The sequence below is a fragment of the Mastomys coucha genome, unplaced genomic scaffold, assembly GCF_008632895.1.
Source record: "Mastomys coucha isolate ucsf_1 unplaced genomic scaffold, UCSF_Mcou_1 pScaffold23, whole genome shotgun sequence".
Lineage (NCBI taxonomy): Eukaryota > Metazoa > Chordata > Mammalia > Rodentia > Muridae > Mastomys > Mastomys coucha.
In genome coordinates, this window is record NW_022196906.1 from 76,450,247 (window position 1) to 76,465,844 (window position 15,598).

Genomic DNA, 15,598 nt, shown 5'->3' on the forward strand with positions numbered 1-15,598 from the left:
AGAAAGAGAGAGAGAAAGAGAGAGAGAGAGAGAGAGAGAGAGAGAGAGAGAGAGGGTTCTTTTTACAGTGTGCCATTTTTTCTCAATGGCAGGGTATCAGATAAGTCCATGTGATCTTGGGTGGGAGTATATCTCAGGAATTTCATTCATTTTCAAATAATTTTAAATGTCCTCAGGACTAGTGTCGTAGCCTATGAGGTATCCAGGAAGGATACATAGACAGGCCTTAATCAACTAAAAGGGGGTCAGGCATCATAAATGGTGAAAATTCCCTAGTAGAGGTGTAAATGGGAAAGAACGTGGACATTGCAGCCCTACAATAGTGGAAGTACAGTTGGTAAAATATAGGGTATGATGAGAAATTGCATTAGTGGGTTGTAACAGTCAACAGACTCTGTATTTTTGCATGGTTATCTCTGAGTTTTTGGGAAATGGGTTGTAGGAGCCTCTCAGATATAAAGACATGTAAGTCCTTTATATAAAATGGTTTACTATTTACATATAAACTATGCATATCCTCCTGTGTACCTAAGATACCTAAATATGTGAATACAGTATATAGTTGTTAAAGGACATTAAGAAGTATCAAGAAAGACAACTCTGTGCATGTTCAGGGGAGGTGTGAGTTTTTAACTCAAGTGGCTTTGATCTGAAGATGGCTGAATGTGTCGTGGAAGTGGACATCCCAGGCATGAACAGCTACTGTATTTTAACTACTCAGTAAACGTTTTTATTGTATGTTTTATGTTCAGAGCCTCTGTGATGATCCAGGACAATATGGTGGAAGCCACAAAGCACTTACCCTTCAGTAGACAGGATGAAAGTAAACTAAGTCGATATTGCATCTTGTTCTCCCTTTAAATATATTTATATTTCAAGACTGTGAAAAGTTACTGTTTTGGAAAAGTATCTACATGGCAACAACTGGAGTAGTTGGAAGCACAGTATCAAACAACTTCAACAACACAAGTATTTGAAAGATTTTTTTAATTATATTGTTTTTTTGAGATTGTAAATTAATTGTAAACTAATTACATTATTTTCTCCTCTTTTTCTCCCTCCAAGTCTTTCCATATACCTCTCCTTTTTATCTTTTAAAATTGTGGGCTCCCAATTCATTAATTGTTGCTGCACATATATGTACATGTGTGTATATATATATTATATATATTGCTAAAAACAACCTCTGCTCAGCCTGTCAGTGTTACTCATGTTTGTTTTCACAGCTGACCATTTGGACTGGATAACTAGTTCTTATGTCCTTTCCCGGGGAAAACTATTCCTCCCACTCTCAGTATCCCTTATTTTCCTAGTTCTTTGTGTTTGCTTGAGGCCTGAGACTGTGTTTCCTAGTAATGTCAGAAGCTACACCCAAGAAGTCGCACTACTATGACTATTTAAACATGAATTAAACAAGGACATCAGTAGACATGCTAAAGTGGACTGGGAAAGCCCATAAAGAGTTATTATTTTTTGTTTGTTTGTTTTTGTTTTTATTTTTCGAGACAAGGTTTCTCTGTATAGCCCTGGCTGTCCTGGAACTCACTCTGTAGACCAGGCTGGCCTTGAACTCAGAAATCCACCTGCCTCTGCCTCTCAAGTGCTTGGGATTAAAGGCGTGCGCCACCACCGCCCAGCTCATTTTTTGTAATTACTATATTTAATTTACATTCTTTCAGAATGAGGTTATTTGAATTTATTATTTTTTAGTTCCTGAGAATTTTGTTTCTGTTCCTTGGAATCAATTTATATATGAACTTTTCAATTAGCCCTACTCTGAAAGATCTATTTTGTTTAAATAAAACAGACTGTTTAAAAAAAAGAAAATTTTGTAATTTTTTTTTCAATATATAATAGGGACAAGAGCAAAGATGGATATCCAGTCATGGTACTTGAAAACTTCAAAGCTGGCACTGGCATTGGCAATTATCCACTCAAAACCAGCAGACAGAAGCAGCAGAGAATATACAGAGCACTTGGCCACCTTGGTGACCCAGCAGCAGTCCAAATGGAAATCAAAAGTTGAAGCCTTAGAGGCAGAAGTCCTACAGTTACGTCAAAAACTTTTCCTGAGTCGGATTTCTTCAGGATTGCTTAAGAATGGTATGTGAATCCCTTTTCAGCAATCTATAAACCTGTTATACTGTAGTTAGCTAGAAATTTATTACTTACTTGAGAGTTTTTTTGAAAATATAGACATAATCTTCTTGCTCCAGTAGACTTTTCCCCTTTAATTAGTTAATCATTACAAATTACTGTTCCTGCCTAGTGAGGAAACCACATTCAACTAGGAGATTAAGTTAACAGAAGTAAATTACTCCAGGGTGAAAAGGATTCTGTATTTATTGTTGTTGTGATGGTGGTAATAAAGATTGAACCCGGGGCTGTGAGTATTGTACAGCAAGCAGACTGCTACTCAGTGACAATAATGTCTATGGCCAATGAAGAATTTAGTTTGAAATCTCATTCTTTAATTCTCCTATTTTATTTTTCTCTTAAATAATAACTGTAACTTACAAAGTACCAGCTCCGGGGAGGAATTAAGGTCCCAAAACTTGCAAGATGAGGCACTATTTTCTCTTTGATCAATCACCATTCTAGTAGGAGAAACAGACCTAAAATTAACCCTGTTGTGATATATTACAATAGAGGGCAATAGAGGCATTGATAAAATACCAGAGAAGCCATTCATCCTGCCTAATTCTTTGGAAGATTGTGGAGGTCTGTTCCTCCAGATCTGTATCCTTGTGAATGAAATTGTTTCAGAAGACCTAGCAAAAGACAGAGGTATGAGCTAAGAGAGAGGAGTAGAGAGTGCACCCAGGTTCAGAATCCCTTCAGTGTTGCATTTTGGGTAACCAGAGCTCCAGTAAGCAAGTTGGCCATGTAAAGAAGAAAGGAGAGTTGATCTCACTCAGAAAGCTCAGGAAGGCCCTAAACATCAACTAAGGAACCTTGTAGTTATTAAGTTCACTATATAAATGTTCCCACTAGGAGCCTTGTGAAAGTTACAGGGGATTTTATTAGAGATTATACTGGGATGGCACAGGCAAAACAGGGTTTCCTAGTGCAAACTGGAACATACATACCACGATTCACTTCATTCAGTAACTTTTTTTTTTAAGCAGAAGGATGATTAGGAAACAATTCTGGTAACTGAGGGCAAAAACATGGAAGTCAGATTATATTTTAAACTAGATCATGTTACTTTGCCTAAAGCTCTTCCCTGGCTTTATTTCATTTTCGATGAAAAGTTCCTGTAGTGTCCCATAGGTGAAGTCTGTTCTTCTTATCTCTTCCTCCCCACCTTCTCCACTCTCCCAGCAGAAGCCAGTTGTACCTTGGAAGGCGTCTTTTGGGGCAGGGGTATCTGTACTATCTTTTCTGAGCTATTGTATCTCTTCATTCGGTTTTTATTCTAAATGTCACCTCCTTTGTGAGATTTCCTCTGACCATTCGGCTTGTATTTCATGTTCCATGAGCCATTCTGTTTTTAAGTTTGCACGGGTGCTGCTTTACCTCCTGATCTAGAGTCTGAATTTATTGAGGAGGAGAATGGGATGATGATGATGATGATGACAAGGAGAAAGCATCTTTTATTGTTCCAGACTAAATTCAAACACAGTACAAGGTGGTGCTAAATACATTTTTTTTTTTTTTTTTTTTTTTTTTTTGGTGACTGGATGTGGAACATAGCAGTCACTGGAGATAGGAATACAATTAATATTCCGTGAGCTCTCACCAAAGCCCATTATCCTTGCTGTGGGCTGTTGAGAGGTACGGCCTGTTGGGTCCCATAGAAACTGACTTCACTAGTATGTTAATGGATTGTTATCAGAGTGGGTCTGTTATTAATGACCAGTTGGACTCTGTGTTCTGAACTCCTCTTGCCCTGTGATTCTCTACTCTGCCATAGATCTATGGACTATACAGAAAGTCCCCAGTAATAAGAAAATTAGTACCAGGTGTAGGCACTTAGTTGTGACCTTTTAATATATCAGCTAAATAAATGTGTATTCTTTACCTATTAGAAGTCTGTGGTTTTAAGTGTAATAACAGAAAACACACCAAGACAACTTGTGTGAAGATTAATGAATTGAATTAGGTTCATAAAAATCAGAACTTAAAAGGCAGATTTTTCTTTGGCTATTTTCCAAAGTAGACACTTCTGATGTTTGTTGGGAATGAGTTCAGAGACTGGCTATGCATAAATTTAGGAATTTTGAGGCTCCCACCCTACCTTATTAAATGGATTGTAATGATTTCTGTGTAAACAGAGAAAACTTAGAAGAAAACAGGTTAAATATAGTTTAGGCTTATCTGATAGAGTCTAATCCCAGCAAATGTGTGTAGAAATATAGAGGGGAAGTAGAGAGATGATGAAGAAACCCAGAGCAGATGAGTTGGCAGATGAAACATGTTTTCAGGATTTTTTTTCTTAGCATTTAAATAGTAGTTGGAATTACAATTGTGTGAAACTTACAGGGAGACCTGAACTGTGAGGGCAGGAGAAGATGTTTGTACCTACCACTGCACAGTTGAGCAATGACAAGAAGGCACTCTTATATTTGTGTGTGCCAATGCATTGAACACATGCGTGCAGTGGGTAGTATAGAGGCATTAACTGGGAGGGATTATGTGTATGACATATAGACTTAGTTTGTGGAAAACATTATGATAGTATGTGGAAAACATGATGACTACCTATCTAAATGTTACTAATTTACTAATTATCATTGTATAAACCAAAAACTATCATTTTAATTATAAAATTATAATTGTATCTTATATTTTCAATTTATAAATTCTTTTTTTTTTTTTTTGGGGGGGGGTTTTTGAGACAGGGTTTCTCTGTGTAGCCCTGGCTGTCCTGGAACTCACTCTGTAGACCAGGCTGGCCTCGAACTCAGAAATCCGCCTGCCTCTGCCTCCCAAGTGCTGGGATTAAAGGCGTGCGCCACCACCGCCCGGCAATTTATAAATTCTTAATGAATTTTATTATTATTTTTTCTTTTTTTTCTACACTCAAGATTTTATTCCCCTACTGGCCCACCCTCTGACTGTTCCACATCCTATACCTCCTCTACACTCCCCTGTCTCCACAAGGATGTCCCTACCCCACCCCACCCCACCCCACCAGATCTCTAAACTCCCTGGGCCTCCAGTCTCTTGAGTGTTAAGTGCATCATCTTCTCTGACTGAACTCAGACCCAGCAGTCGTCCTCTGCTGTATATATGTGTTGGGGGCCTCATATTAGCTACTGTATGCTGCCTGGTTTGTGACCCAGTGTCTGAGAGATCTCAGGGGTACAGGTTAATTGAGACTGCTGGTCCTCCTACCAGGTTGCCCTCCTCCTCAGCTTCTTTCAGCTTTTTTGGTTTATAACCTCTAGTAGTTTTACTGGGTCTCTGTTTAGTTTATGTTTCAATAATCTGTCCACGGGTGAGAGTGGAGTGGTGAATTCTTCCACTATTATTGTGTGGGGTCCAATGTGTGTTTTGAACTTTAGTAAAGTTTATTTTATGAATGTGGGTGCCTTTGCATTTGGGGCATAGGTGTTCAGAATTGAGACTTCCTCTTGGTGGATTTTCCCTTCAATGAATATGAAGTGTCCTTCCTCATCACACTTGATAACTTTTGGTTGAAAGTCTATTTTATTGGATATTAGGATGTCAGCTTGTTTATTGGGACCATTTGCTTGGAAGTCCTTTTTCCATCCGTTTACTCTGAGATAGTGTCTGTCTTTGTTATCGAGGTGTGTTTCTTATATGCAGCAAAATGCTGGATCTTGTTTACGTATCCGGTCTATTTGCTTATGTCTTTTTATAGGGTGAGTTGAGTCCATTGAGAGATATTAAAGAGAGATGACTGTTGGTTCCTCTTATGTTTGTTTTTGTAGGTGGCTTTTTGTGCTTGTGCTTCTCTCTTTTTGCCTTTGTTGTGAGATGCTTAATATCTTTTTTTCTCTCTTTTTCTTTCTTTCCTTCTTTCTTTTTTTCTTTTTTTTTTTTTTTTTTTTTTTTTTTTTTTTTTTTTTTTTTTTTTTTTTTTTTTTTTTTTTTTGGTGTAGGTACCTTCCTTGTCTTGGAGTTTTCCTTCTAGGATCCTTTGTAGGGCTGACTTGGTAGATATATACTGTTTGATTTTGGTTTTGTCCTGGAATATTTTGGTTTCTCCATCTATGTTGATTGAGAGTTTTGCTGGGTATAGTAGCCTGGGCTGGCATTTGTTTTCTCTTAGAGACTGCATGGACCTCTGACCAGGTTCTTCTGGCTTTTATAGTCTCTGTTGAGAAGTCTGGTGTAATTCTGATAGGTCTACCTTTGTATGTTACTTGGCCTTTTTCCCTTGCAGCCTTTAATATTCTTTCTTTATTCTGTGCGTTTAGTATTTGATTATTATGTGAAAAGAGGATTTTCTTTTCTGGTCCCATTTGTTTGGTGTTCTATAGGCTTCTTGTACCTTTATTGCCGTTTCTTTCTTTAGGTTGGGGAAGTTTTCTTCTATGATTTTGGTGTAGATATTTTCAAGTCCTTCGAGCTGTGAATCTTCATTCTCCTTTATTCCAATTATTCTTAGATTTGGTCTTTTCCTAGTGTCCTGAATTTACTGGATGTTTTGGGTTAGGAGTTTTATATGTTTTGGATTTTCATTGACAGTTGTGTCAATCTTTTATGGTATCTTCTACACCTGAGAGTCCCTCTTGTATCTCTTGTATTCTGTTGGTAATACTTTCATATGTAATTCCTGACCTCTTTCCTAGGTTTTTCATTTCCAGGTTTGCCTCCATTTGTATTGTCTTTATTGTTTCTACTTCCACTCTTAGGTCTTGAACAGATTTATCCAATTCCTTCACCTGTTTGATTGTTTTTCCCTGTTATTTCTTTAAAATATTTATTTGTTTCCTCTTTAAGGGCTTCTACCTCTACTCGTGTTTTCTTGTAATTCTTTCAGTGTGTTACTTATATCCTCCTTAAATGACTCTATTATCTTCATGAGATAGGATTTTAGATCAGCTTCCTGATTTTCAGGTGTGTTGTTGTATTCAGGGCTTGCTGTTGTGGGATAACTGGGTTCTGATGATGCCCATGTATGTTGGCTTCTGTTGCTTATAGTCTTGTGCTTGCCTCTCACCATCTGGTTATCCCTGGTGTTTGCTGGTCTGGGTGACTCTGTCTGGAGTCTGCCTCTTTTGTTCCTGGGTTGCTTCAGGTTTCCTTGTAGGCCTGTGGCTGGGCCTTGCTGCAGCAGACCTCCTGTAGGTCCTTGCAGCTGGGGGTGGTGGTGGGGTCTTCAGAGAGGCAGAGAAGCTGCAGATCTGTTGCACTGGCTGCAGTCGATCTCCTGGGAGGCCTTCAGATTGTTGGGTCTTCAGAGGAGCAGTCAAGCTGTTGTCCTGTGTGAAGCTTTTCTCCAGCGGGGCCTATGGACTGTGTGCAGCAGAACTCCAGGGAGGCTTTCAGTTTGTTAGGTCAGTTGCCATGCATGCCACAGAACTCCCAGGAGGTCTTTAGACTGATGTCAGTTGTCCTCTTGCCCTGTGTATAGAGGAACTCCTGGGATGCCTTCACGCTGTGGTGTCTTCAGGGGAACAGAGAAGCTGCTGATCAGTTGCTCTGTTGCCCTGAGTGCAGTGGATCTCTTGGGATGCCTCAGGCTGTGGTGTCAGATGCCCAGAGTGCAGCAGATCTCCTGGGATGCCTCAGGACGTGGTACCAGTTACCCTGAGTGCAGTGGATCTCCTGGAGATGTCTCAGGCTGTGGTGCCAGTTACCCTGAGTGCAGTGGATCTCCTGGAGATGTCTCAGGCTGTGGTGCCAGTTACCCTGAGTGTAGTGGATCTCCTGGAGATGTCTCAGGCTGTGGTGTCAGATGCCCAGAGTGCAGCAGATCTCTTGGGATGCCTCAGGATGTGGTATCTTCAGGAGAGCAGACTAGCTAGCAGTCTGTCCCAGCAGAAATGACAGGGCAGAATGGTTAATATAGAACTTTTAATACTTTAATAATTTATATTTATTTATTTAATTAATTATATCCAATAATTATAAATTTTAATTATGCTTAATAATTATATTATTTTATTTAATAATTTTGATAATTTTAATTTAATTTATAATCGTGATTTTATTTTACAATTATAGTGACATAAAATTTAATTATAAAAATTGAAATTGTAATTATAAAATTATAATACTGCATAATTTATAGCCATATTCTGTCTCAGTAGAGTCTGTTTTGACAATGATTGCTTGAATATACACAGTGAATAAATAATAAACATAATCAATCATTCTTTTCTTTGTGAAATTATAGGATTAATATAATTACAAAATGTAAAAAAAATCCTGCAATTTTGTACTATGCCTATCATAAGATACCATAATATCAACAATATTGCTTGTCATCCAAATTGTATTTGTAGTACCAAAATAGAACACATGATGTTTGTGAGTATTTATAGACACTAAGGAATTGTGTGATAACTTGTTTTATATCTTTCAATTACAGTACCTCTCAGAGTTCAAAAGTTATATAATGATAATAAGTTTTCCTCACGTTGGAGTTTCAGGTCCAGTGTTCCAATGCGGGTGTTTGGAAGCATTCTGTCTCTTCACTTGTCATCTCAAACTTAAAAATAAGAGTACCTTAGTGTGTACAGAAATTGAGTAACTGCTAAAGGGGAGACAATAAATGAAGTGAAGGGGGAGTTAAAATGAAAGGAAGGTAAAATAAGAATTTAGTGATTGTTTAAAGATATGTAATTTGAAAAGATGTCATGACTTGTTCTGCAAAAGCTATTCCAAAGAATCAGAACTATAGTAAAGATATATTTATATTATTAAGTATTTCTTTCTGGAGTTTTCAGTATGTTACCATGTTTGAAATTATTTCTTAAATGTTCAGAGACTCGTAATGGATTCTGAATTGAATACTTCTTGAAAACTTGAGAGGCTTGGGAACATAATTTACATCAACTGTCCACTGAAGCAATGGAATGATCTAGAATTAAATGAAACAGAGCTGAAATAGTTTATACAGCATCTTAGGATCTCAGATATTTTTGTATAGATTGATTTTCAATACTTTCTTAATGGGTATATTCCTTAGGGAATTGTGCCATAGATGGGATAAGTAGAAACTGATTCTAGAATTATACCATATGTTTATTTTGCTGAAATGTTCAGTAGTAGTAAAAAACAAATTGAAGAAAGAAAAAAGAAGAAAGCAAGCGAGGGAAGGAGATAGAAAGAGAGAATCCTGAATGCATGTAACATCTGTCTCAAGCATTTTTAGTGATTTGTATGAGGTATAATTCTGATTCAGTAGGCATCTTTTTTCTTTTGAAAGTTCTTCATTTTATTTGGAAAATGTGTTGATATCCAGTGTGTATTGATCCTTAAGAGGCTTAGGGAGGTTTTGAGAGTTCTGATTAAGGTTTATGGGACCCAGCTTTTGGCCAATGAAAGGAAGGAAGCAAGTAGGAGAATCTAGCTAATTGGATGAAGAGAGAGAGAGGCCCTTGAAAATAAGGATTAGAAAATCGTTTCTTCAACCTCTTGTTTCTCGTATGCACTCTGCCAAGCCAAGGGATGATTTGGGACTGTGGAAGTCATTAACTAGCATGCTAAGGATGGATAAAACTGTGAGGGTGACATGAGCCAGTATCCTGGTGACATTGCTCTTTGTAGCTGAAGCAGATCTTGTTAATGAACTTTTAAAAGGTAGAGAATGGTTAAAGTATTGCTAACAGGTCTTTTACTCTTCATTTCTGAGGGATGGTTTGAGGTCATGAATGAGCAGAATGAATAATGAGCATGGTGTCTCTTACCCCAAGAGTCTACTCCATTGCGTAGGGGAGAAAAATAATGTTCTTCAATCTGGAAGAGCTTTGTTGAAGATGGCCTCATGATGTTTGTCAGCATTTGATCTGGGGCTGAGTAAGTGGATAAAAGAAATTTAGAAGCATGCTAGAAAGGTGTTAATGACTGTCCTTAACCTATAAGAGTAAGTGTCAAAGATGAGATGCCAGTGGCAATTTTTCCATAGTAAAAAACAAACAAACAAACAAACAAAACCAGGGGTTTTATTGAATACTGTGAAGATTAGAATTTTAGTGACAGTTGGAGAGGGGCATTTGGACCAGGCATTTGTACCTTCACAGTTGCTTGGCATTCACATCAGGAAAGCATATGGGTAGAGCATGGAGTATATTCTATTCATAGTACAATTTTTATGTTTTCATAAATGATAGCTACATAAATCTATCAAAAAACTGGCCAGAGCAAAACAAATGCAAAAGAAGAGCCAATTCATCTATTGGTTTACATATGTATTTAGTAAGTGTTCATTGAGCACAGGGGTGCAAGTGAGGTTCAACATGCAAGGTAGCACACGTGCCCATGGTTGAGTTTTGGTTTTGTTTTCTTTTGGTTTTGGTTTTGGTTTTCTTTTCTTTTGTTCTGTCATTGTTGTTTGCCTCCGTGTCCAGGGTTGCTTGATGAGCCGTTTGGCTGACATTTTTCTGTACTTGTCAACCCGGCCTCCTTTGCTGATCTTTGTCCTGAGAGTTAAACCCTAAGTGCTTCACTACTTGCACAGATCCTGCTTTTTCATCCTGTGTAATGTGGATTCAGCACAATGGTTTTAGCTACGCTGATGCCAGCAAGGCAACAGAACAGGAGCTGTAGATCACCCCAGTCTCGTGCATGCTCTGCCGGACCGGAGGCAGAGTTTGCTTTAGTAAGCTAAGTGCCATTCTCCATAGCTCACTCAGCCTTGGTCGGTCTCTATGTTCTTATCCTGTGCCAGACCACATATAGAGAGAGGATCTGTCTCGCAGATACAACTGTGACGTTCATATTATATATTGAGATATGAACTAGTTTATAGATGCTGAGAGAATGTGGACAATGAAGACACAAGCATTTACTTCTCTGTTATTATGTAGCACTCATTAGATAAATGATCAAATATGATCATAATTGAATTTAACTAAAATTATGGTTAATTTAAGACATTCAGATAGTATACATGCATTAAAAAATATGCACCCAATAGAGATTTTGTTGGATAATTGAATTTGAATAGATGAAAGGAAATTTACAGTTAGCTATTAGAAATGCTTTACACACTACACACAATTGAATTAATCTGATAGTTAGAAATCCATGAATATAAACAATGAAAATTAAAGTTTAACTGATTAGAATATCAAATAGTTTTAGTACTGATAAGTCCAAAATTAAGAAATATAAGTACCTTAATTATCCTAACACATCCTGAAGAAATGTAGATCCTTTAATGTTGTCTCTGTAGTAATGATGGCCCAAAAGGAACATAGAAGGACCACAGACATGAGGATGCAGGGAGCAGGTTAGATCTGCAGAGGCTGAGCTTGAAGGACCACAGACATGAGGATGCAGGGAGCAGGTTAGATCTGCAGAGGCTGAGCTTGAAGGGCCACAGACATGAGGATGCAGGGAGCAGGTTAGCTCTGCAGAGGCTGAGTTTGAAGGAGCACAGATGTGAGGATGCAGGGAGCAGGTTACATCTGCAGAGGCTGAGCTTGAAGGACCACAGACATGAGGATGCAGGGAGCAGGTTAGATCTGCAGAGGCTGAGCTTGAAGGGCCACAGACATGAGGATGCAGGGAGCAGGTTAGATCTGCAGAGGCTGAGCTTGAAGGAGCACAGATGTGAGGATGCAGGGAGCAGGTTAGATCTGCAGAGGCTGAGCTTGAAGGAGCACAGACATGAGGACGCAGGGAGCAGGTTAGATCTGCAGAGGCTGAGCTTGTTCATGAAGATAACATTTCAGACAGAAGCCAGCCTTCATCTTAACTTCCTGGTGCAGGGCTCTGAATTTGAGTGCTTATTCAATCATCCTCTTTGCAGAAACTGGCTTCTAGGACATTTCATTAGGTGGTCAGACAACTTCTTGTGTTGGGTGGACTCTGATTTCTATGTATGCCAGACTCTCTCCATATCTGGCCATTCCTAATGGAGATAGTTTTACTTAATTATCCAAATTAAACTGTGTAACTTTATCTTGCTTAACTGATCCTACTTATAGTGCCTTGATTGCTGCACCATTCACTTTTCCTACTCTAGTTTGTATACAATCTCAGGTTTTCTCATTTCTTTGGGAAGAAGTCTGAAGACCTTAAGCTGGACTCCAGCTTCTTCAGTGGTTGGGCCTTACTTGCTTCTCTATCCCAGCCTCATCACTCTGGGTTCCATCACATTCTGTACTGTGGTTACAGAATTTTTTCACTTGTGTTACTGTCTTCCACTGCTTTGCTCAAAGCTTGTACACACACTATTTCTGGTGGCATATTCTCCCTTTGCTTTATGTCTGCCTAAATACTGTTCAGTTTTCCTGATAGAGTTTAATATTCTATGTCCCGTGACTACCTCTCTAGACTGGATTAGGTTTCCATGTTGTGGTTCTCAGAGTCTGCATTTTCACAGCAAATAGAAAGTAAATTATTCTTGTGTAAGCAGTCTGTCTGCCCCGTGGAAGCTGAATCATGCTTTAAGGAACTGTGTAGATAAACATCATCAGTATAATCAGATGCTTAGCACAGCGACTGCCATATCAAAGGTGATTGGTGACTATTTGCAGAATAAGTACATGGAGATATGTTAGCATTTATAAAAATCTATTGTGGGTTATTGCGTGTTTCTGGAGATCTTCCTAACCCTTATAGCAATAAATGTAAAACGTGGAGAGCAAGTCTAGCATCTACCTGAGGATCCTGTTAGATAGGATAGATCCCTGGAGTCCTACCTCTCAGGAGGTTAGTCTGAGCAGAATAAATGGACAGTGGCAATGGCAGCTTTCCTTCTTTGAGACAGAAGATAAAACGGTTTAGAATACTTGCAGATTCTTAGATGTTTGCCAACTTTTTTATTATTTCAACTCATTATTATTATATTATATTTTATATTTATTACATTGTATTATTTTTTGAGTTCAACTCATTATTATACAGTGTCACTCATTATTATTATTACTATTATTAATTTGGTTTTAAGGGAACTCATGGTCTCATGTACGCTAAGTATATGCATTATTTTTTAGCTACATCCCTAAACCTACAGCAAATTTCAGTATTCTCATATTTAGGGTTATGTTTAGCTTTGGGTATATTGTGTAACTGATTTTTTAAATGTCCCAATGTAAATATGTTCTTGAAATTAAGGCTATATCAGAAATTAAAATGTGTGATGATTCTTAATTTAATTTTGAATTCTAAATTCCAAGATTTATACTAGATATTCAATGAATACAATTCATGGAGACATCTTTGGGAAATGTACAGTATAGTGTCATTCTCATTATCAAAGCAAAAATAAAATTAAATAAGCAAGCCAAATGGGGGATGCCTACAACTCCATTTCTGACTGTCTTCAGACAGTATGGGTGCTGCTGCTATGACTTTACCAGAAAGGCTAAGACTTCTTTTTAATATAGTGAGCTTGACTGAGGAGAGTCAAAATGGTAGTTGGGACGTGTGCGGATGTGACAAACAGTGACACCATTCTGGCACTTCAGGTGGAAGAAATTAGAAGACAGGGAGATGGAAGACATTGAAGGAAAAGGACGAAAGAAGAATCCTAGCCAGCCCACTACATGTATTCAGAATACAAATAAGAAGCAGGAGAGGATGACCTGAGCCCCGAGGAAGGGCCCGCATCTCAGAGGCCCTCATGGAGACGGTGGCTGGGTATCAGTTTGGCATCAAGCTCTAGGGTTAACATTCTTTTTCTGTCCTCCATGTCATCCTCATTTACAGTCAGCCTTTTGGTTCTAGTGTTTAATTTTTTTCAACTGCTCTGAACATATATATATATATATATATATATATATATATATATATATATATATATTGTATTTATTTCTCTGCTACGTTTGGAAGCCATCCATTAACTCTTCCTTTGTTTCATCCCTGACTGTTTCTTTGTTTTCTCATTGTTAAATGAGGAACTCAGGGTACTTCTTTAGAATTAAATAAACAATAGCAAATGCCATGGGTTCCTCTGGAATCCTAATGTTAAGGTATTTCCTTAGGTCAAGATCAGTTGGAAACTTGTTGGAAAAGTAACATTCTCAGATCCTACCTGAAAACCAAGTAAGAAACTCAGGAAGCCCAGCAACTGTAACTTCACACTCTTTTAGGTGCTCATAATGAATACTGGAGTTTCAGTGCTACTGGTTTAAGGAAATAAAATTGAAACATGGTTCATGAGACATAATAGACAATTTATGAGAAGTGAACCAATAGAAACTTAATTATTGCCTTGTAAAATCCCTGCATGCAATAAATGCGGAGGGGAAGAAGCCTTGGAATATATTGCAGTACCAAGTGAAAAGACTGAGCCTGCAGTGCCAGAGGTCAGCATGCATGCAGAGTCAAAGTGAAGCAGCAGAGCTAAGAGAAAGCAAGCAAGCACCCATGAATACCGTTTGAGGTCTACTAAGACACACCATCATTTATGGTATATGGTGTACCGTTGTTTAAGGCAGACCTTCCTTACCCCTCAAGGCAGTATCTGGTTTATATCATTTTTAAGTACTTTTAAAATTATTCTGTAGGGAAAAAATAATCAGGAAGAAATTCTATACCTTGCATACTGCAAATCTATATGAACTTTAAATTCAATGGAACTATAATAATCATTTGAAAAGTACACAAAGTAATCTAGATAAAAGTAAATACATAGTTGCGGATGAATGTCAGCAAATTCTTAACAATAAGACCAAACAATTTCAACGTGTAAATATTCACATCCTAAATGCATAACTATTAAACATGTATTTCCATTATGTTCCAGGCCATATATAAACCTAAAATAATTGACCCCAAAATATTTTGGGTGAATTTCAGTGTGAGTGGCACACAGTCAACAGAGAATGCTGAGCAGGATGTCTTAGGATAATGGTGTTCCAAAAGAAGGTGGAGTGAGCTGTTCTTAGCCAGTGAACAGATCCATTGTTCCATAGCATCAATTGTTTTGTAGGAAGTATATATCCTTTGGAGGTTCTCTGGATCCAGTTTTTCTAAGAGATGAAAGAAAGACTGCTTTCATGTCCATTGTACATTCAGAATATTTCTGCCAGTGTTTGTGCTGTAAGATGCAGGGGGAAGACTGTTCAGTGAAAGCCACATTTTATACTTTCTAAGTTCTGTTGCTAAGAATACCTCTTTATAGTTAGGTTAAATTTTTATGAACAACGAAGTTGCTTTTGTGATTTCATGTGGTTTCAGTGAAGTCATAAACATAGGTTTACTCTCAAAAGATATTTCAGGATCTTGTTAAAATATGATCTCCAATTAAGCTACTAAATGTCAAATAATAGAAATTACTTTCAAGAGGCTTGGTGAATTTTTCAATATAAACTAAACTGTAATACACAGGAATTTGGATTTTAGGTTAACAGATGAACTTTGGTGAAAGGTGACTGATGAAAATTTAAATACTTCTGCTCCTTCTACATATTTTATAATATTTAAAGTTTTTAAATTTGTAATTAAAACTGAATATACAGATTTTAGGCATCTTGCTTCTGCCCATTGTTATTCTACTAACAAA

At 37.7% G+C, this 15,598-nt stretch overlaps 1 protein-coding gene across 2 annotated transcripts in view; it reads left to right on the plus strand.

Moving 5' to 3' along the window:
• The window catches only part of Mei4 (meiotic double-stranded break formation protein 4), a 151,663-nt gene that overhangs the window by 26,190 nt on the left and 109,875 nt on the right, over positions 1 to 15,598 (plus strand). For both annotated transcript variants that reach the window (XM_031345492.1, XM_031345490.1), the window contains exon 2: positions 1,858 to 2,103. In XM_031345492.1, the coding sequence (XP_031201352.1) occupies positions 1,872 to 2,103 (232 nt within the window). In that variant the 5' untranslated portion in view covers positions 1,858 to 1,871. The remainder of the gene's footprint in view (positions 1 to 1,857; positions 2,104 to 15,598) is intronic.